General features: G+C 40.7%; 1 protein-coding gene across 3 annotated transcripts in view; it reads right to left on the bottom strand.

The window, feature by feature from the left end:
• TBCE (tubulin folding cofactor E) overlaps positions 1-22277 on the bottom strand; it is a 91548-nt gene that overhangs the window by 34489 nt on the left and 34782 nt on the right. For 2 of the 3 annotated variants that reach the window (XM_030335373.2, XM_030335372.1), the window contains exon 3: positions 4994-5078. The exons of the other annotated variant lie outside the window; for it this stretch is intronic. In XM_030335373.2, coding sequence (XP_030191233.1) covers positions 4994-5078 — 85 coding nt within the window. The remainder of the gene's footprint in view (positions 1-4993; positions 5079-22277) is intronic. 3 annotated transcript variants of the gene reach the window in all.

Genomic DNA, 22277 nt, shown 5'->3' with positions numbered 1-22277 from the left:
ACTTTTTAAACAGTGGTAATGAATCATTCAAGAAGAAATCTTTATTACTCTTTAGTTCGGCTGCAGGCAGATGAAAGGAGTTGGAATGGTATGTATTAGGTAGTTGCAAAGTAGATGCTGTGCCCTTTACAGATCAAAGGATAACATCAAAGATCAGTCTCCTCTGGCACATTCCTGGAGGGTTTCTCAGAAAACAAAACGGCCCCACAAATAATGAAAAATGCCAGTTGAATGAGTGCCCACCAGTAATAATAAATCTCCAAAAATAAACTAATAATTTACATAGACTCCACAGAGATTCTAGATTAATATGGAGATGTTGCAACCCAACACCAAAATTCTGAACCCTGTCCAAAGAGAAAACATATGGGGAAGGAGCAGAAGGAGGAGGGTCCAAACGTTTTACTCATTAGCATTCAGCGTGTTCCAGTGCCTTCCTCTTCCTGCCCACCAAGTACAGATGATGCTAACAAAAGGACATCCTGATCATGGCCCTGGTAGAAGTGGAGACTCCCACAAACCCCTGTAATCGAGGCTCAACCTGTACCATTATCCCCAACGGGTAAATTCAGAATGCCAGTTAAATTTGAATTTCACCATGCATTTTGCATATTTATTACCTGCATCTGGCAATCTTCAAAGGTAAAGGGTCCTCAAGAGATTACAAAATTCTCCATAGGAAGCATTTTCTCATTGGGGATTTAGATGCTGCATCCTGGGAAAGGCTGGGTCCCTGGGGAGACTCCAAAAAATGTTGTTGATCTTCATAACCTATTTGCTGCAGGCATGTTTAGAGCCTTTCAGGCAAGCTCGCAGAACTAACTGTTCAATTTCACTCGACCACGTATATTGCTGTATGTGAGAAGTGACCTGGCGAACTCATGTTCCCAATGGAAAAACACTCGGTTAGCTAAGCATCTTTTTGTAGACTGCTCCTGAGTGATCCAATTTTTATTTTGCCCTGATTTATGGGAGTCTTCCAAGTATGAAATTCCTCTCTTCTTCATCTTTTGCAAGCCATCAGTACATTTAGTGACTTTTTAAAAAAATTCTTGCAACACTTTATACCACATCAGGGAAGTAGTTTAGACGGATTCGTTAATGCCATCGCAAGAACCTCAAAATGCTTTACAACAATCTTTACGACAATCTTTATGGCACACACAGGATGAGTTCATCAAGATTCTATTTTGTAAGTTATCCAGGATTGTGCACAAAGTCTAAACAGTGTGTTTCCTCTGATGTCAGGTGTTAGATTCCATTCACTGGTGCCAAAGAAAAGTCACAATTTTTTTTTTAAGATTTTATTTTTGAGTAATCTCTACACCCAAAGTGGGGCTCAAACTTACAACCCGAGATCAAGAGTCGCATGCTCCACCAACTGAACCAGCCAGGTGCCACAAAAAGTCACACTTCAAGATTTCTTGCTCACCAGAAAAATTAGGTAACTGCTTGGAAAGAGGGCATTTTAAATAAAACCTGAGCAGTGGAATGCTGTCCCACACAGTTCTGTTTACAGTATACTCTCTAGGTTGAAAGAAAAAACTGGAAATCACTCTGCTATCTAAGGGACAAGGTGCAGAGAACATCAAGGTTCATCACCTTAATTGAATGCCTCTACTCCCCCAGAAACAAGAGACGGAGAACAGCACCCAGGAAAGCACTGCTGACTGGTTCATAGCACAAATTCTAGGGGAAACCTGTAAACTAATATTAACTGGTAGTATCCCAAATATTTATTATGGGTAATAGCTCAGGAGATCACCATATTTACTGCAGGTTATATCAGAGATCAGAGTGACTACAGAGTCACTACAACTACAGAGTGACATGAAATGATCAAAACCCAGGTTTAGAGGGGGCCTTAGGAGGCGATCTGGTCCACTCCCTAATCCTCTTCTGACACACTCACACCAACTACTGGGGGTGGGGAAAAAACCCCACAGAACGATCTTATTTTTAGAGGCCTCCAATGAAGAGGAATCCACAGCCAGGATTTCATCAGCTCAACTAAAATGCTATCCTCATAACCCATTGCCATATTTGGTCATCAGTAAAAAATATTAATGACACCGGTCATAACAATCTCAAAGAGTAAGAATAAGGATCAAATGTGATAAAATATGGCGACACTATAAACTAACTGTACAAATGTTTATTCCCTGGGTTCAAGTGAAACCCATATTCTTCCGTCAGGTGATTATTAAAGGAGAGATTAGACCCTGGCAAATGTTATTCCACTTTACAGTGGAGTCTCATGAGATTAAGGTGAGCCGAGCTGGTCGTGGGAAAATCTACTGAGAACGACGTGTGCCATGAGTCAGGCCTTGAGAACGACACGGTCTCTTCTAAAAATCTGTCGTCGAGGGGCAGGACCTTACTCTGAACAGCAGAGCGTCAGTCATCCTACCAACCTGATGCTGGGGATGCGCACCAGAGCTCACCAAAATCCACTTCATACATCCTGACATCTTGCTTAAAATGCAAAGGCAGCAAACTTTTAGAAGATTTGAATTTCACCATGCATTTTGTATACTTACTACCCGCATCTGGCAATCTTACTCAAAGGTAAAGAGTTCTCAAGAGATTACAAAATTCTCCATAGGAAGCATTTTCTCATTGGGGATTTAGATGCTGCATCCTGGGAAAGGCTGGGTCCCTGGGGAGACTCCAAAAAATGTTGTTGATCCTCATAACCTATTTGCTGCAGGCATGTTTAGAGCCTTTCAGACAAGTTCGCAGAACTAACTGTTCAATTTCACTCGACTATATATATTGCCGTATGTGCCAGAGCACCTCTCTCCATTGTTATATATGCAACACTAGCAGTCCCCTGATATTAACCCAGGCTTCTGAAGAGAGAAGGACCCGAGTTCTGCTAGAATAGGATGGCCTGGGACTCATTTTTCTTGTCGAAAACAGGTACGCTACCATTTTGCCATTTACCGTAATATTTCACACGTTTATCATGAGAAAATTTGTGATCTGACAGCTTAAAATTGCTTCAGCTTCATGAAAATAACGTCTAAACATAAAGAAAAATGTTTACTGTGGTAAAATACTTGTCATTATGACTTTCCAAGTAGAATTTGCAATATAAAAAAAGACTGCAACGAATTTGACAGGGAAGAAGCACATATGACATATTAGGACGAGATCTGAATTAGTTCAATAACAAGTAACATGTAACATAATCTGTTTTGTCTGATGCAGAGATTCTAAGATATTGGTATAAGCTTTATTAGTCATGTTCTAATTATACCAATATAAACATTAACAACTATACAGATCATTCCTTCACTCTAGGCAAGTGGTTCTCTACTACATCAGATCCAATGCTCCTCTCTGTACTGCCCAATAAATATCCTGAAATGGAATTCATAATTAACATTATCTACCCATATAGGGCTTCAAAGTCAACAAAAGGCTCATTTCAATGAAACGAAAGAAAAGTAGTTTATAGTAAGAGAAATGTCTGTAAATGCTCAGGCATGACTACACTAGAAGACATAATGAAATCAGGAAATGCTGCTCCAAGGGTAAGAATCCAAACACTGAGCCCATGTCCTTGAACCGAGGCCTCCTATCAGCACTTTAGGCAAATCCTAGATCTGCCAGGACCAAAAGAACCCTTGATTTCTATACTCAGAATAACTAAGACTGCAAATATCACTGTACCTAAAGACCACGAAGGACCATGCAGTCATGGCTCAGGTGGGTGAGGGAGCAACAGGCCAGGGTAAGAAATTTCTATTTCCACACCTCCCTAAACATATCCTCCATGAACTCTTTTTTTTTTTAAGTTTATTTATTTTGGGAGATAGAACACAAGCAGGGCAGAGGCAGAGAGAGGGAGAGAGAGAGTTCCAAGCAGGCTCTGCACCATCAGCACAGAGCCCGACATAGGGCTCGATCTCACAAACCATGAAATCATGGACCTGAGCTGAAACCCAGAGTCACACACTTAAACGACTGAGCCACCCGGGCATCCCGCCCTGCCCTCGCCTCCAGGAACTCTTGACAGATTCTGAGCTGGCCTCATTCCATGTCTGCAATCACAACTGGCCTCCAAGGACATGCTGATTCTTCTATCCTGATATTCTAAAATTACAGACTGGTAGGCCGGGGAAACGTATTTTGCTATTATCTAATTTCAATCCCCATTTTAGAGGTTAATAAATTTAGTGCTGTTTGGGGTCATAAAGATTGTTAAGAACAGAGTTAGAGGCCTCTTGATTTCCAGGCCAGGACTGTGTTCACTGTACCACATTTAAGGAAAAATAGGCTTAATGTTAAGAGATCTTTTTGAGAACGGAAACCTAAAGAAAACAAACAAAAATTTAAAAGATTCTGCCTGAAATCACCCCACCATCTTTTTCAAAGCTTCATGCAGCTTCTCTGAAGTCAAGCAGTTAAAAATATTAATAGACATGCAATATAAGGTGTAACTCTTTCCATGATATAGTCTTTTTTAATGGTGGCCTAGCATTCTACCCTTCGGATGTTCTGTATTTTGTTCAATCAACTGCTTCTTACTAGATATCTAAGCTATTTTCTTTTTTACTACTCACTTAGTGGACTCACTTGTTAATGAATTGATGAGAAATGTTTATATTTATCCACTTAAAAAAAATCTGTTGGGGCGCCTGGGTGGCTCAGTCGGTTAAGCGTCCAACTCTTGGTTTCAGTCCAGATCATGATCTCGTGGTCATGAGATCGAGTCCTACATCAGGCTCTGCACTGACAGTGCGGATTCTTGGGATTCTCTCTCTCCCTCTCTGCCCCTCCCCTGCTCTCTTCATCTCTCTCTCAAAATAAATATTAAACACTAACAAAAAAAAAGTTGTACAAATGGAATTGTTTGTTTTTAGAACACATCAAATTCTACATTGTAACTACCCCCAAAGCCAAACATTTCCTCTTCTCCACCTCCCTTTATTCAAATCTTAAATATTGTCCCAAATAACCATGCAAATTCATCATGACAAATTACCTGCATTTAAAATACACAATCCCTTCATGGCTTCCATCATGCTTTCCTCTCTCGGGATTGTCCCATTCCACTCCTAGCCAGAGTCCTAGCAGAATAAGAGAAACCAGGTAAGCAATAAGGGATGACAGAGATCATTAACACTCCTTTTCTCGGCAAGCCAATACAGTTTGTGCCAGGAACCGTATCACACAGACACCACTGGGGGAGAAAAGTATCTTTGGAAAAGGACAAGCTAACCTCAGAGCCGGGACTGCAATCAGCAGATACAATGGCATGTTTGGTTCAAAAGCCGACAAAAATTACAACTGCAGGAAACAACAAATTTACTAAGCACTTACTGAATGCCAGAAACTTTCTTTGCATTTTCTCATTGGTATCCTTACAACAGACATTTCAGCTTTGTAAAGCAGATTCTTCTTCTTACCTTCTTTTTACCAGTTCCCAAGCAAATACACAAGTTTTTTTTAGTCCTGGTCTAGTAATCTGCTTTTCACAAAATAAAAAAAATCTATATGTAAATGGTCTTCTTAGTCAACATAGGTAAAATAACTTGCCCGAAGTCAGACATCTTCAAAACCAGGTCATGCTAACTCCAGAAGCCAACTCCTACCCATCACACTGTGCTGTGTATAACTCACACCTTATATTTGTATAGCACCTTACAGTTTCCAGAGCATTTTCTTTCCTTTCCCTCTTCCCTTCCACACCAGATACAGCACCGTGCTAGGTGCAAAAGATAGAGAGTTTCACTTCTGGATCAGCCTTCTTGGTGAAAAATAGGAAAGCTAGATAAACTATTTTTTTACAGCACACTTTTTTTTTTTTAATGTTTATTCATTTTTTTTTTTTTGAAAGAGGGAGACAGACAGACAGAGGCACAGTACAAGTCGGGGAGAGGGAGAGAGAGAGGAAGACACAGAATCCAAAGCAGGGTCCAGGCTCTGAGCTGTCAGCACAGAGCCCAATGCAGGGTTTGAACCCATGAACTGTGAGATCATGACCTGAGCCGAAGTTGGATACTTAACCAACTGAACCACTCAGGCACCCCTGGATAAACTATTTTCAAAAATCATTTTACATATCGGAGCACTTCGGTGGCTCAGTCGGTTAAATGTCCAACTCCTGATTTTGGCTATATAAAATAAAGAGTTCCAGCGGCACCTGGGTGGATCAATCAGTTAAGTGTCAGACTTAGCTCAGGTCATGATCTCATGGTTTGTGAGTTCAAGCCCATTAGGGCTCTCTGCTATCAGTGCAGAGCCCACTTCAGATCCCTCTGTATCCCCCACCCCGCCCCACCCTTCACTCACTCACACTCTCTCTCCCCCTCACTCTCTCAAGGAGTAAAAAAAAAAAAAAAATTTTTTTTGATTAAAAAAAAAATGAAGAGCTCCAAATAAATAGTAATGATGGATGCACAATGATGTGAATGTACTTAATACCACTGAACTGTACTTAAAAATGGTTAAAAAGGGGGTGCCTGGTGGCTGAGTCAGTTGAGCATCTGACTCTTGGTTATGGCTCAGGTCATGATCCCAGGGTCATGGGATCGAGCCCCACATCAGACTTTGCAATGAATGTGGAGTCTGCTTGGGATTCTCTCTCTCCCACACTCTGTCCCTCTCTCCCACTCATGCCCTTTCTCAAAACAAAACAAAACAAAACTAATGGTTAAAATGGTTAGTTTGGTCATGTACATTTACTACAATTAAAAAAATATAAAATATCTCTTTGAAAGCACCAGAGAGCTACTAAGGCAGTGAAGAATTACAAGGCTGATGTGGAGAAAAGGGAAACCCAAAGAGTTGAACTAATAAGCATGTAGAGCAATCTTTTCCCCTTGAGGCATCTGATAATTCTGATAGAAGAAGTTAAAAAGCTGAACAGACCTTTGGACAGATTTCAGGGGCTAAGAAATCAATATTGAAAATCACAGCCTCCCAGGGAAGGTGAAAGTTGCCGAGAAACTCTCTAGGATTTGTACTGGGCTCAAAATGTCTTCATTCTAAGAGTAAGGAGGAATCAACTCTAAATAAACTAGCCCTTGTAGGGATTAACGGCCAACTTCAAATAATCTCATTCTCAGATACGTTTAAAGTGATCTGGGATTGCTACTGACCCTAGCTACATGCCAGAGCAAATTTCAGTCCTCTCTGGAGGAAGATAACACTATTGTAAAGCTCAAATTATAAGTTTTCATAATAATTTCTGGCACTTAAAAAATATCTAAGAAAAAGACAAAGACATACAAAAAGACAAAGACTATGTGACTGAGAACCAAGGAAAACAACAGCCAACAATAAACAGATTAATCAGGCATCTGCATGATGGAGTTTTAACTGTATTTAATGTTTGCAAGAAAAGCTTGAGAATTTTGCAGAAAAGTTTAAAACTCCATTTTTTAGAATCCTAAGTAAAACTCCAGAACTGAAAAACACAATTCAAATTATAATCTAATGGGTGGAGTTTTCAAATAGATTATCCTAGGGGCACCTGGATGGCTCAGTGGGTTGAATGTCTGACTCTTGGTTTGGGCTCAGGTCATGATCTCAGTTTTGTGGGTTTGAGCCCCCACTTCGGGCATTGCACTGGCAGCATAGAGCCTGCTTGAGGTTCTCTCTCTCCCTCTTTCTGTCCCTCCTCCACTTGTGCTGTCTGTCTTCCTCAAAATAAATAAACCCAAGAAGTTAAAAATAAAAAGAAAATAGACTATATCATACATTATTAAAAAACAGGTCAGAAAAAATATAGAGAATGAAGCCTAGTGATGAGGGATGAAAAACAAGGGCTAGAGTGAAAGAGACCTAAGGGCATAATGAAAAGGTCTACTACATATATAACTGAAGTCCCAAAAAGAGAGGAGAGATTGTGGAAGAAGTAATCTTTGAAGAAATGAGGACTGATAATATTATAAAGCTAAAGAAAGCCATTAAGCCACAGACTCAAGAAGCTCAAAAAACACCAAAGTACAAATGCAAAGAAAACCACACCCAAGCACATTAGGATACAATTGCCATACACCAAAGACAAAGAGAAAAATCCTAAAACAGCTGGGGGTGGGGGAGAGGAAACAGATTACCATCAAAGGAAAACAACCAGATCAACAGCTGACTTCCTCGTAAAGACAGTAAAAGCCAGAAGACAAACGAATGATTCAAAACACTGAAAGAAAGTAACTGGTGATCTGGAGCACTGTAATTGGTGAAAATATCCCTCAAAAAGTGAAAGTGCACAAGGGGCCCTGAATAGCCAAAACAATCTTGAAGTACAAAGTCAGAGGACACACTTTCCAGTTTCAAACTTACTACGAAGCTACCATAATCAAAACAATGTGCTGGCATAAGGATAGATGACATACAGACCAATGGAATAGAATTTCGAGACCAGAAGTGAACCCATAATTGGTCAACTGATTTTTTACAAAAATGCCTAGTCAATGGGGAAAGGACAATCTCTTCAACAAATCGTGCTGAGGCAGCTAGATATCCTCATACCAAAGAAAAAATGTGGACCCCTACCTCACATCATAGGACCCACATAGATCGCTAATATAAGGGCTAAACTCATATAACACTTGGAAGAAAGCTTAGAGATAACTCTTCAGGACCATGGATTTGGCAATGAATTCTTAGAATACCAAAGCACAAGCGACAAAAGAAATATAGGTAAATTGGACCTCACAAAAATTAAACACTTATTTGCAAAGGACATGGTCAAGAATGTGAAAAGACAACCTACAGAATGGGAGAAAATATTTACAAATAACTCATTTGATATGGGCTTAATATCTAGAATATAAAACAACACCTAAAACTTGATAACAAATTGATTAGTTTGTAGTTTTGATTGTAGTTTTGGTTTGCATTTCTCTGGTGGTAAGTGATGAGGAACATCTCTTCATGTGTCTGTTGGCCATCTGCATGTCTCACACCTGTCAAAAAGGTTAAAATAAAAAACACAAAAGGTGCACCTGGGTGGCTCGGTCAGTTAAGCGGTCAACTTCAGCTCAGGTCATGATCTCTGGGTTTGAGAGTTCAGGCTCCACGTCAGGCTCTGTGCTGACAGCTCAGAGCCTGGAGCCTGCTTTGGATTCTGTGTCTTCCTCTGCCCCTTCCCCGCTTATGCTCTCTCTCAAAAATAAACATAAAAATTAAAAAAAAAAAACACAAAAAACAACAGATGTTGGTGAGGATGTAGAGAAAAAAGAAACCTCTTGCACTATTGGTGGGAATGCAAATTGGCACGGCTATGTGGAAGACAGTATGGAGGTTCCTCAAAAAGTTCTAAATAGAACTACCCAGCAATCACGCTACTGGGTATTTACCCAAAGAATACAGAAACACTATCAGAGGGATACATACATCCCTATGTTTATAGCAGCATTCTTTATAATAGCCAAGATATGGAAGCAGACCAATTGTCCATTGACTGATGAAGGGATAAAGATGTGGTATATATACACGATGGAGTATTATTCAACCATAAAAAAGAATGAAATCTTGCCATTTGCAATGGTATGGCTGGAGCTAGAGAGTGTAACGCTAAGCAAAATAAGTCAGAGAAAGACAAATACCATATGATTTTGTGGAATTTAAGAAACAAAATAAGCAAAGGGGAAAAAGAGACAGAGACAGATCAAGAAACAGACCCTTAACTATAGAGAACTGATAGTTACAGAGGGAAGGTGGGAGGGGGAAATGGGTGAAATAGCAGAAGAGCACTGGGTGATGTACGAAATTGTACACCTGAGAACAAGACAACACTATGTGTTAACTAACAGGAATTAAAACTTAAAAAAAAAAAAAAAGACAACCCAACTGAAAAATGGGCAAAGGACTTAGACATTTCTCCAAAGAAGATATACAAACGGCCCAAAAACGTATAAAAAGATGCTCAGTGTCATTAATCATTATGGAAATGCAAATCAAAACCACAAGGAGATACCACATCATACCTAGTAGTACAGCTATAATCAGAATAATGGAAAATAATAATAATAATAATAATAATGGAAAGTAACAAGTGCTGGCAAGGATGTGAAAAAGCGGGAACACTCCAACATTGCTGGCGGAAACATAAAATGGTGTTGTCACTGTGGAAACAGTTTGGTGGTTCCTGAAAGAGCTAAATATGACCCACCGATTCTACTTATAGCTATATAACCAAAAGCGTTAAAAAGGCTCAGATACTTATATGCCAATGTTCACTGCAGTATTCACAACAGCCAAAAGGTAAAATAACCCAAATATCCATCAACAGATGGACAGATCAAATGTGATACACATACCAAGGAATACTCAGCCATAAAAAGGAATTAAGTTCCCATACATGCTACCTGGATAAACTTCGAAGACATCATGTTAAATGAAATAAGCCATCCCGAGAGGACAAACACTGTATGGTTCTACTTACATAGTGACTATTCTAGATACCTTATGTAACTATAAAACTTAAAAATGGCTAAGATGGTAAATTTTATGTATATTTTACCACAATTAAATATTTCAACAGGTTAAAACAGGGGGAAGGAGGAGATGGGATAGATGGAGCACAGAAGATTTTTAAGGCCGTGAACCTACCCTGTATGGTATGTGTCATTATCAATTTTTCCAAACCAATAGAACATACAACATCAAGAGTGAACTTCAACGGACTTTGAGTAATAATGATGTATCAAGACAGGTTAACCAATTGCAACCAATGCACACTCTGGTGGGAGACACTGATAACGGGGTGGGGTGGGGGGTGGGGGTGGGACAGGAGGAAATCTCCCTACCTGCTATTTAGTTTTGCTGTGAGCTTAAAACTACTCTAAAAAATAAAGTCCAGGGGCGCCTGTGTGGCTCAGTTGCTTGAGTGTCTGACTCCTGATTTCATCTCTGGTTAGTGAGATCAAGTCCCATGTCAGGCTCTGTGCTGATAGTGCAGAAAGAAAATAAAGTCTATTCAAAAATAGGTTAAAATGGAAAGATTCGTTACATATATTTTACAACAATCAAACGTTTTTAATAAAGGGGCGCCTGGGTGGGTCAGTTGGTTAAGCACCCGACTTTGGCTCAGGTCGCAATCTCACAGTTTGTGAGTTCGAGGCTCACATCGGGCTCCGAGCTTACAGTGCTGAGTCTGCTTCGGATTCTCTGTCTCTGCCTCTCTCCCTCCTCCTCCCCCACGGCACACGCAAGCTCTCTCTCCCTCGCAAAATAAATAAACATAAAAAAAAATGTTTTAACAAAAAACGGTCAAGGGGCACCTGGGTAGCTCAGTCAGTTAAGCGCCTGACTTCGGCTCAAGTCATGACCTCCCGGTCTGTGAGTCCTAGCCCCACGTTGGGCTCTGCGCTGATGGCTCGGAGCCTGGAGCCTGCTTCAGATTCCATGTCTCCCCCTCTCTGTGCACCTCCCCTGCTCACGTTCTGTCCCTTTCTCTCTCTCTTAAAAAATAAAATAAACATTAAAAAAAATTTAATGGTCAAAATCTTTTATATGCGTGTTATAATTTAAAAATTAAAAAAATTTTTCAACAAAGAAAAATTAATAGGGGTGATCTTAAGGGTAAAGAAATTTATCCCAGGGGTGCCTGGGTGGCTGAGTTAAGCGTCAGACTTCAGCTCAGGTCATGATCTTGCGGTTTGTGAGTTTGAGCCCCATATTAGGCTCTGTGCTGACAGCTCAGAGCCTGGAGCCTGCTTCAGATTCTGTGTTCTGTGTCTCCCTCTCTCTGCCCCTCCCCTGCTCAAGCATGCGCACGCTCTCCCTCTCTCTCAAAAATAAATGTTAAAAATATTAAGAGAAAATTATCCCAGATGAAAATGTGAAGATACAGAGGGGAACAAAAAGAAAAGAGTAAATATATGGATAACTCTAAATTAAATAAAAATATAAATAATATCAGCTCTTTGTGTTTAATAGGCACAAAGATTAAAATATCCAGCATATGCATTAGAAGTGGGCAAACAGAATTAGTACTCGAGTATTCCAAGGTCTTTGCATGAGTCCACAGGAAGAAGTAAAATTACTAATTAGACTTTTGTAAGTCAAAGATGCATGTTTTTATCTCTATGATAATTACTCAATAAAAAATGCATGAGTACCAAATTAATAGAAAGGAAAAACAGAGCTTTAAAAATAATCCAGTAAAAGGGGGAAAAAGAGGGAAAAAAGGACAGAGCACAGGCAAGACAAATAGAAAGCAAATAGTAAGATGGTAAATATTAACCCAAATTATCAACAAATAAATGAAACAAAAAATGACTAAATGTTCTAATTACAAGAGTCAGCAGAAATGATCACTGGGATTTTTACAGGAATCAAACAGAATCTGTAGATTGCTTTGGGTAGTACTAGACGTTTTAACAATATTAACTCTTCCAACCCAGGAACATGTGATGTCCATTTACTTGTGTTCAATTTCTTCCAGCAATGTTTTATAGTTTTCATTGTGTAAGTTTTTCACCTCCCTATTTAATTCCTAAGTATTTTATTCTTTTTGACATGGTATATGCATGCAATGGAATATTATTCGGCCTTAAAAAAGGAAGGAAATTCTGCCACATGCCACGACATGGATGAACCTTGCAGACATTATGCTGAGGGAGATACACCAGTCAGAAAAGGTGAACACTACAGTCAAATTCCTAAGAAACAGTAGAACGGTGGTTGCCTGGGACTGGTGAGAGAGGAGGATGAGACATTACCATTTAATGAGTATGAGATTTCAGTTTTGGAAGATAAAAAATGTTCTAGACATGGATGATGATGATGGCTGCACAACAATACGAATGTACCTAATGCTACTGAACCATACCCTTAAACGATGTAAAAAAAAAAAAAAAAAAAGAAAAAAAAAAGTGGGGGGAGGGGCAGGGAAAAAAGGAGAGAGAATCCCAAACAGGCTCCGTGCTGTCAACGTAGAGCCTGACATGGGGCTCCATCTCAAGAACCATGAGATCATGACCTGAGCTGAAATCAAGGGTCAGATGCTTAACCGACTGAGCCACCCAGGCACCCCTAAATTAGGAAATATTTTGAACAGGGGCGCCTGGGTAGCTCAGTTGGTTGAGCGGCCGACTTTGGCTCAGGTCATGATCTCACAGCTCATGGTTTCGAGCCCCGCGGTGGGCTCTGTGCTGACAGCTCAGAGCCTGGAACCTGCTTTGGATTCTGTGTCTCCCTCTGTCTCTGCCCTTCCCCCACTCATGCTCTGTCTCTCAGAAAATAAACAAACATTAAAGATTAAAAAAAATAGGGGCGCCTGGGTGGCTCAGTCGGTTAAGCGTCCGACTTCAGCTCAGGTCACGATCTCGCGGTCCGTGAGTTCGAGCCCCGCGTCGGGCTCTGGGCTGATGGCTCAGAGCCTGGAGCCTGCTTCCGATTCTGTGTCTCCCTCTCTCTCTGCCCCTCCCCCATTCGTGCTCTCTCTCTGTCTCAAAAATAAATAAAACGTTAAAAAAAATTAAAAAAAAATTAAAAAAAATATATTTTGAACAGGATGATAAAAATACTACACATTGAAATCTGGAGATTGTATCTATAAGTGGCATTTTGACAGAAACTTATGGACTGAAATGTATAGGTTAGATAGAAGATCGAAGATAATCATCTATCTCAAATGCTGAGGGGAGAAAAACGAGCAAATTAAACCTACAGAAAAGTAGAAGGCAAGAAATAATAAAGAGGAAAAACAAATAGGATAGCAAAATAACCAATAACCAACAGTTTCTTACCGTAAAACATCTCCAAGATTTCTAACAGGGACAGATGTGAAAACCAGCAGCCATTATATAAAGGAATAAATCTTGAAATAAAAGAAAGTACAGGTGATATGGAAGCATAGATAAGAAGACAGATAATAGGGCCGGTGGGTAGGAAAGACACGCAGAAAGAAGTACTAACAGGAGGCAAACCTTGAAGGGAAAATATGTGAGCCCAAGGCAGAGTGGAGAGTTCAGGACCTATTTAGGGAACCTCAAAAAAAAAAAAAAAAAAAATCAAGCTACAGCTGGAGGTGGGGCCCAGGGGTGGGGGCAACAGTCATAGCAGGAGAAAAAGACTAGCAGGGGTGAAGAGAGGCTCAGCCCCAAGGTAAAACCTTCGTACAACACGGTAAAGAGCTTCAACTTTGTCCTGCTTCTCCTGAGAGCCCCTATTTAAGCAGCATGGAGAGATAGGATCTCCGTTTTAAAGATAAGAAACTGAAGCTGTGGGGAAATACGTCACTGGCTCAAGGGAAACGTTCTTCCTCTAATCTCACAGCACTTCTGAAGGCAGATGTGTGGGTTTTTCCTCACCACACAATTCTCCAATTCTTGGCAGACAAACTGGGTGTCCTACAATTTCACTCAAAGCTGACACTAACTGCCTGGATCAGCGCGGACCCCTTGGATGAAGGGCTCAGTCCCCTAATAATGACCCCACTTCAGACACCAGTCCTAAGTCCCAGGTTGTCACCCGGACTTCTCAGCAACCAGTTATAAAATCAGGGGTTTCCACATCCGTTACTCGCGTCTGACAATTTGCTAGAACTGCTCACAGAACTCCAAGAAACCGTTACGTTTACCGGTTTATTATACAAGATAAAACAGAGAACAGATGAACAGCTACATGAAGAGGTACACAGGGCGAGATCCAGAAGGGTCTTGAGTGCAGGTGTCTATCCCTACGGTTTGAGGTACACCACCCTCTCACCAGACTAGAAACCCTCCAAACCCCCCAGTTTAGGGATGTTCACGGAGACTCCATCATGTGGGCATGATTGACTATTCATCTCCAGCCCCCCTTCCCTCCCCAGAGGATGGAGGTGAGGGATGCGGGGGTGGGGGGGGGTGGGGGGTTGGTGGTGAAAGTTCCAAGCTTCTAATTAAGGTGTCTTTCTGGCAACCAGCCCCTACCCTGAAGCTACTTAGGGGACCCCAGTCACCAGTCATTCATTATCATACAAAAAGATGCTCATCACTCTGGAGATTCCTTCTTTAGAAGCTCTTGGTGTTGGGAACAGGGGTGGAAGACCAAATGTTAGAACATGTGAAATTTTACTAAAACGTAGTCAGGAGGTTTCACAGGGGGAGCACTCACGCTCTACCATCATTGGTAGTCAGCTGCAGACAGGAAGAGCGGAACCGCACTTTACATGGACTTGACCTTGCACCCAGATCCTCCTCTATTATTCCAGCCAGAAGAAGAGACATTTTCTTTATCCCCTGGGCAACAGCTCAGACAATGAGTAGCCACCATACTTCACACTCTCAGTTTCCTCCAATGGACTTAGTTTATTATTTTTTTAAATGTTTATTTACTTTTGAGAGACAGAGAGACAGAGTGTGAGCTAGGGAGGGGCAGATAGAGAGGGAGATATAGAATCTGAAGCAGGCTCCAGGCTTCGAGCTGTCAGCACAGAGCCCGACGTGGGGCTTGAACACACAAACTGAGATTATGACCTGAGCTGAAGTCAGATGCTGAACCAACTGAGCCACCCAGGTACCCCCAGTGGATTTAGTTTATAACAGACTTCCCAACTTACTCCTTTCCTCCTTAAAAAAAAGCATGCCTCTCCTTTATTCCCTTGGACTTGCCCATGGATTTTGCCACAGCTTATTTGTTCTGGACTACAATTCTCTTTTATTCCTAAGTAAGCCCATCTTTTTCCTTTTTTTTTTTTTTTTTCACGTTTATTTATTTTTGGGACAGAGAGAGACAGAGCATGAATGGGGGAGGGGCAGAGAGAGAGGGAGACACAGAATCGGAAACAGGCTCCAGGCTCTGAGCCATCAGCCCAGAGCCTGACGCGGGGCTCGAACTCACGGACCGCGAGATCGTGACCTGGCTGAAGTCGGATGCTTAACCGACTGCGCCACCCAGGCGCCCCTTTTTCCTTTTTTAAACAGACATGTTTTTGTTTAAAGTGATCGCTATAGCCAACATGGGGCTCGAACTCACAACCTTCAGACCAAGAGTTGCATGCCATACCAACTGAGCCAGCCAGGCAGGGGGTTTATTTTAGTCCTAAATGAGCCCATCTCTTGCTGGTAAAATAACAGGCAGTTTTTATTTTTAAGTTTAACAAAAGATGCTCCTAGCATCCCCTACCACACAGGAAATTACATGGGTTTGGGGGAGGAGTTTTAGGTCAGGAACCAGAGGCAGAGACCAAATATATTTTTCTTATTATGTCACACTTGCCAAAATAACACAGCAAAAAAGGGCCAGACACAATTCTTTTGTGTCTTAACCCACTTTTTGTCAAACAAAGCCCTTCACAGAAGAAATAAATACAACAGATGTTATTCATCATAAAAGTTGTCAGAATGAATGGAGCTGGTGCTCCATTAGGAAGGATGCACCACACAAGGCCATTCTTTCACACTGCAAGGAACAAGTCACTTCTCAAGCTAACACAGGTGGAAAGTGCAAGGCCCTCACGCAACTGTGATCAGCTGTAAGTCTGGTGAAGCATACCTACTGTTTGCCAAGTTCTTATCCAGTCCATTAACGACAGACTAGCAAGTACAGAAATCAGTACAGATGGGAAAACGGACAGAAGTGGCAGCTGGGCAGGACCACGGCATCAGTCAGTCCCAACATTGTAAGATCCAGGCTTCTGCCTTCTACATGCCATGGGTGAGAAGGCCCTATTAGCTTCAGTCTACCAAATTCAAATGTGCAAAAGACTGAAGCAGATGCTAGAATATAGGTTTATTAGTTTACAATGATAAACAAAACTGTCATACAAACCAAATATTCTGGCCAGCATGAGCAGTTCATTCTCTTCCTGGACATCAAGACACATGAAAAACCAACTGCAATCAGAGCCTTCACTAAAATCACAAGAATTAAAAATAATGACTCCAATGAACCAGCAATCATATTGCTTCGTATTTACCCAAACAAAAGTTAACGCCCAGATATTTACAGCAGCTTTGCTCATAATTGCCATAACTTGGAAGCATGGACAAACTGTGCTATCTCCAGACAATGCAGTGTTATTTAGCATTAAAAAGAAATGAGCTATCAAGCCATGAAAAGACATGGAGGAAATTTAAATGCATGTTACTAAGTGAAAAAAAAAGGCAATCTGAAAAGGCTTCATACTGTACCATTCCAACTATAGGACTTTCTAGAAAAGGCAAAACTATGGAGACAGGAAAAATTATCAGTGTTTAGGGAGGAGGAAGAGATGAATAGGCGGAGCACAGGGAATTTTGAGCCAGTGAAACTACTCTATGTGATATTATAATGGTGGATGCAGGCCATTGTGCATTTGTCAAAACACATAAAATGTACAACACCCAGAGTGAGCTCTAATGTAAATAATGGACTTTGGGTGATAATGAGAAATACAGAGAATCTTCCAGCTCCATTAAGCAATACTGATAATCTGATTTATTCAGTGTCAATCTTTACAAAATTACTCGCAGAGAGGGCAGATGTTTAGGGCCTCCTACTATTGACAATGGCTTATAGCTGAAACAAACTCAGTTTCAATACTTTGGGAGCTGGACTCATACAACTATAAGATTAGTCTAAAATGCCTCAAGTTCTTTGAAATTGTGAAGTAGGTTGTTTTTAGCACCATCCTAGGCAGTCTTGCTCCAGGAATATGCCAATGCCACTGGGAAGTAGTCTTGCTTTTGTAATCTGTAACTTGAGAATATCTAAAAAACATATGCAGTTCACTTACAATTGAAAAAAAAAAAAAATGGAGGGGCCCAAGACGGCATAACAGCATGGAAGTTTTTTTGTCTCTCGTCCCTGAAATGCAGCCAGATCAATACCAAACCATCTTGCACACCTAGAAAACTGATTTGAGGATTAACACAACAATCTGCACAACCTGAACCACAGAACTTAGCAGGTACGTGGCATGGAGAGGTGAACTGGGGGAGAGGGAAGCCATGGAAGGAAGGGAGCTGTTTTTGCTTCTGGAGAGAGGACAGAGACGGGGGGAGAGTATGGGAAAAGCACCCCCCCCCACCCCTGAAAGCAGCTAGAGAGAAAGAGGAAGAGTGGAAACAGCTGCAAGGGACTGAACAAAAAAGGGAGAAAGGAGAAAGAAGAGTGTTTAAATTCCATTAAGACTATAAATAGGGAGTGCAGAGTCTGAAACTCCGCAGCTTGATACCTGGTGGTGCTCGGGTGGGAAGGGCGAATCCACAGGAGCAGAGCGTGAGGTTTCAGGGGTCCTTCAACCACATGGGGAGAGGCGGTTCCCCTGCAGGGAGGACATTTGGTACAAGCTGTGTGGCCTCCCCACCGGCAGAGGTCCCAATGGACCCCAGAGATCAACCACATTCGCTGGTGTTGGAACAAGGACATCAGGGGTGAAGCCTGGCACCAGATGCGTGTTGTGATTTACCATAATCTCTGACACACTGAGGCTATACAATCGTGCGAACTTTTTCTGGGGCAGGCGGGCACCCAGCCACTGTTCCGTGAGACCATTCCCCAGAGGGTCTGAGCAGGTCAAGGCCACAGTCCCTCAGAAAGTGAGGGGATGGGAAACACAGCCCCATCTGAGACAAAATTCAGGAGGGAGGTGCTGTCTGGCAGCCTGACAGCTTGGTCACAGACAATGCAGAAGCAGGGAGAGGATGGAAGCTGGAGACAATGGAGGGGCACTTGATTGCCGATCATGGAAAGCACAGAGTTCTGATACTAGAGCCTGGCTAGCTGGGTGACGCTATTTTCACCCCTCGGGGCGCATGCACGTACACGCCTACTCACGCCACAACGATACATCCCAGTAAATTAAGCAGCACCATCTAGTGGAGAATGGAGCCGTTACACCAAGCCTTGGCCAACTGCGCCAATCGTGCTCTATAGAACATCAGTCTCTCCGCCTGCTTAGTTCACAGACTATAAAGTACTTCATAGTTTGACTTCTAGGGGAAACTGCATGTAATTTCAATCGTATTTCATTCTGTTTGCTGGTCCATCTGTTCAATTATTTTTTCTTTTCTTATTCTTCAATACAGAAAGAAAAAATTTAATTTTTATTTTTTGTTTTTATAAAAATGATTCTTAAATTTACTTTTTTGTAAATTTTTAAAATTCTATTTTACATTCAGTTTATTTTATTCTTTTTTCAAATTTTCAAATGTTTTCCTTTTTTTTTTCTTTTCTTTCCCTTTTTTGTCTAATCTATCAAGCTTCTTTCAACAACCAGACCAAAACACACCTAGGATCTAGCATCCTTTGATTTTTTGTCTGTTTTTAATTTTTTAATTTTTATTTATTTTTTTACTTTTTTCCTTTTCTTTCTTCAAAATGAAGAAACAAAGGAATCCACCCCAAAAGAAAAAACAGGAAGAAATGACAGCCAGGGACTTAACCGACAGATAAAACAGATACAAGCAAGATGTCTGAACCAGAATTTAAAATCACAATGATAATACTGGCTGGGGTTGAAAATAGATTAGAATCACTTTCTGCAGTGATAAAAGAAATAAAAGCTAGTCAGGATGAAATAAAAAATGCTATAACTGAGCTGCAATCTCAAATGGATGCCACAGAAGCAAGGATGGATGAAACAGAGCAGCCGCCAATCAGTGATATAGAGGACAAATTTATGGAGAATAATGTAGCAGAAAAAAAGAGGGAGACCAAGGCAAAAGAGCACGATATAAAAATTAGAGAATTCAGTGACTCATTAAAAAGGAATAACATCTGAATCATAGGGGTCCCAGAAGATGGAGAGAGAGAAAAAGGGGTAGAAGGTTTACATGAGCAAATCATAGTGGAAAAATTTCCTAACCTAGGGAAAGACGCAGACATCAAAATCCAGGAAGCACAGGGGACTCCCATTAGATCCAACAAAAACCGACCATCAACAAGGCATGTCATACTCAAATTCACAAAATACTCAGGCAAGGAAGAATCATGAAAGCAGCAAGGGGAAAAAAAGTCCTTTACTTAAAGGGGAAGACAGATCATGTTCACAGCAGACCTATCCACAGAAACTTGGCAGGCCAGAAAGCAGTGGCAGGATATATTCAATATGCTGAACCAGAAAAACATGCAGCCAAGAATTCTTTATCCAGCAAGGCTGTCATTCAAAATAGGAGGAGAAATAAAAAGTTTCTCAAACAAAAACTAAAGGAGTTTGTGACCACTAAACCAGCCCTGCAAGAAATTTTAAGGGGGACTCTCTGTGGTGAGAAAAGACAAACAAACAAACAGACCAAAAGCAACAAAGACTTGAAAGGACCAGAGAATACCACCAGAAACTCCAACTCTACAGGCAACATAATGGCAATTAATTCATATCTTTCAGTACTCACTCTAAACATCAATAGACTAAACACTCCAATCAAAAGACATAGGGTAACATAACGGATAAGAAAACAAGATCTATCTATATGCTGTTTACAAGAGACCCATTTTAGACCTAAAGACACCTTCAGATTCAAAGTAAGGAGGATATGGAGAACCATCTACCATGCTAATGGTTGCCAAAAGAAAGCCAGAGTAGCCATACTTATAACACACAATCTAGATTTTAAATTTTTTAATGTTTATTTATTTTTGAGACAGAGAGAGACAGAGCATGAACAGGGGAGGGTCAGAGAAAGGGAGACAAAGAATCTGAAACAGGCTCCAGGCTCTGAGCTGTCAGCACAGAGCCCAACGTGGGGCTCGAACTCACAAGCTGTGAGATCATGACCTGAGCCAAAGTCGGATTCTCAACCGACTGAGCCACCCAGGCGCCCCACACAATCTAGATTTTAAAATAAAGACTGTAACAAGAGATGAAGAAGGTCATTAGATCATAATTAAAGGGTGTTCCACCAAGAAGATCTAACAATTTATAAACATTTATGCTCCAAATGTGAGGGCACCCAAATATACAAATCAATTAATCACAAGCATAAACAAACTCGTTGATAATACCATAATAGTAGGGGACTTCAACACCTCACTTACAACAATGGAGAGATCATCTAAACAGAAAATCAACAAGGAAACAATAGCTTTAAATGACAGATGGACTTAATAGATATATTCAGAACATTTCATCCTAAAGCAGAATACACATTCTTCTTGAGTGGACATGGAATATTCTCCAGAAGACATCACATACTGGGACACAAATCAGCCCTCAACAAGTACAAAAAGATCGAGATCGTAATGTGCATATTTTAGACCATAAGGCTATAAACTTGAAATAAGCCACAAGAAAAAATTTGGAAAGATAACAAATAGTTGGAGACTGAATAACATCCTACTAAAGAATGAATGGGCTAACAAAAAAGTTAAAGAGGAAATTTAAAAAGTACATGGAAGTAGGGACGCCTGGGTGGCTCAGTTGGTTGAGCGTCCAACTTCGGCTCAGGTCATGATCTCACAGTTCATGGGTTCAAGCCCCACAATGGGCTGTGTGATGACAGCTTGCCTGAAGCCTGCTTCGGATTCTGTGTCTCTCTCTCTCCCTGCCCTCCCCTGCTCATGTTCTCTCACAAAATTAAATAAACATTAAAAAAAAAAAAAAAGTACATGGAAGTCAATGAAAACAATAACACCACAGCCCAAAACCTCTGGGTCATAATAGGGAAGTATATAGCAATCCAGGTCTTCCTAAAGAAGGAAGAAAGATCTCAAATACACAATCTAACCTTACACCTTAAAGAGCTGGAAAAAGAACAGCAAATAAAACCCAAAACCAGAAGATAGGAAATAACAAAGATTAGAGCAGAAATCACTGCTATCGAAACCAAAACAACAGTAAAACAGATCAATGAAACCAGGAGCTAGTTCTCTGAATTAACAAAACTGATAAACCCCTAGCCAGTTTTATCAAAAAGAAAAAGGAAAGGACCCAAATAAAACCAAGAATCAAAGAGGAGAGATCACAACCAACACAAAAATACAAACAATAATAAGAGAATATTATGAGCAATTATACACCAATAAAATGGGCAATCTGGAAGAAATGGACAAATTCCTAGAAACATATAAGCTACCAAAACTGAAACAGGAAGAAATAGAAAACTTGAACAGATCCATATCCAGTAAAGAAATTGAATTAGTAATAAAAAATCTCCCCAAAAACAAGAGTCCAGGGCTGGATGGCTTTCCAGGGGAATTCTACCAAACATTTAAAGAAGAGTTAACACCTATTCTTTTCAAGTTGTTCCAAAAAATAGAAATGGAAGGAAAACTTCCAAACTCATTCTACAAGGCCAGAATTACCTTGATTCCAAAACCAGACCCCACTAAAAAGGAGAACTATAGACCAATTTCTCTGATGAACATGGATGCAAAAATCCTCAACAAGATACTAGCCAACCGGATCC

The sequence above is a fragment of the Lynx canadensis genome, chromosome D2 (assembly GCF_007474595.2).
Source record: "Lynx canadensis isolate LIC74 chromosome D2, mLynCan4.pri.v2, whole genome shotgun sequence".
NCBI lineage: Eukaryota > Metazoa > Chordata > Mammalia > Carnivora > Felidae > Lynx > Lynx canadensis.
This window is presented reverse-complemented; position numbering and strand designations above follow the sequence as displayed.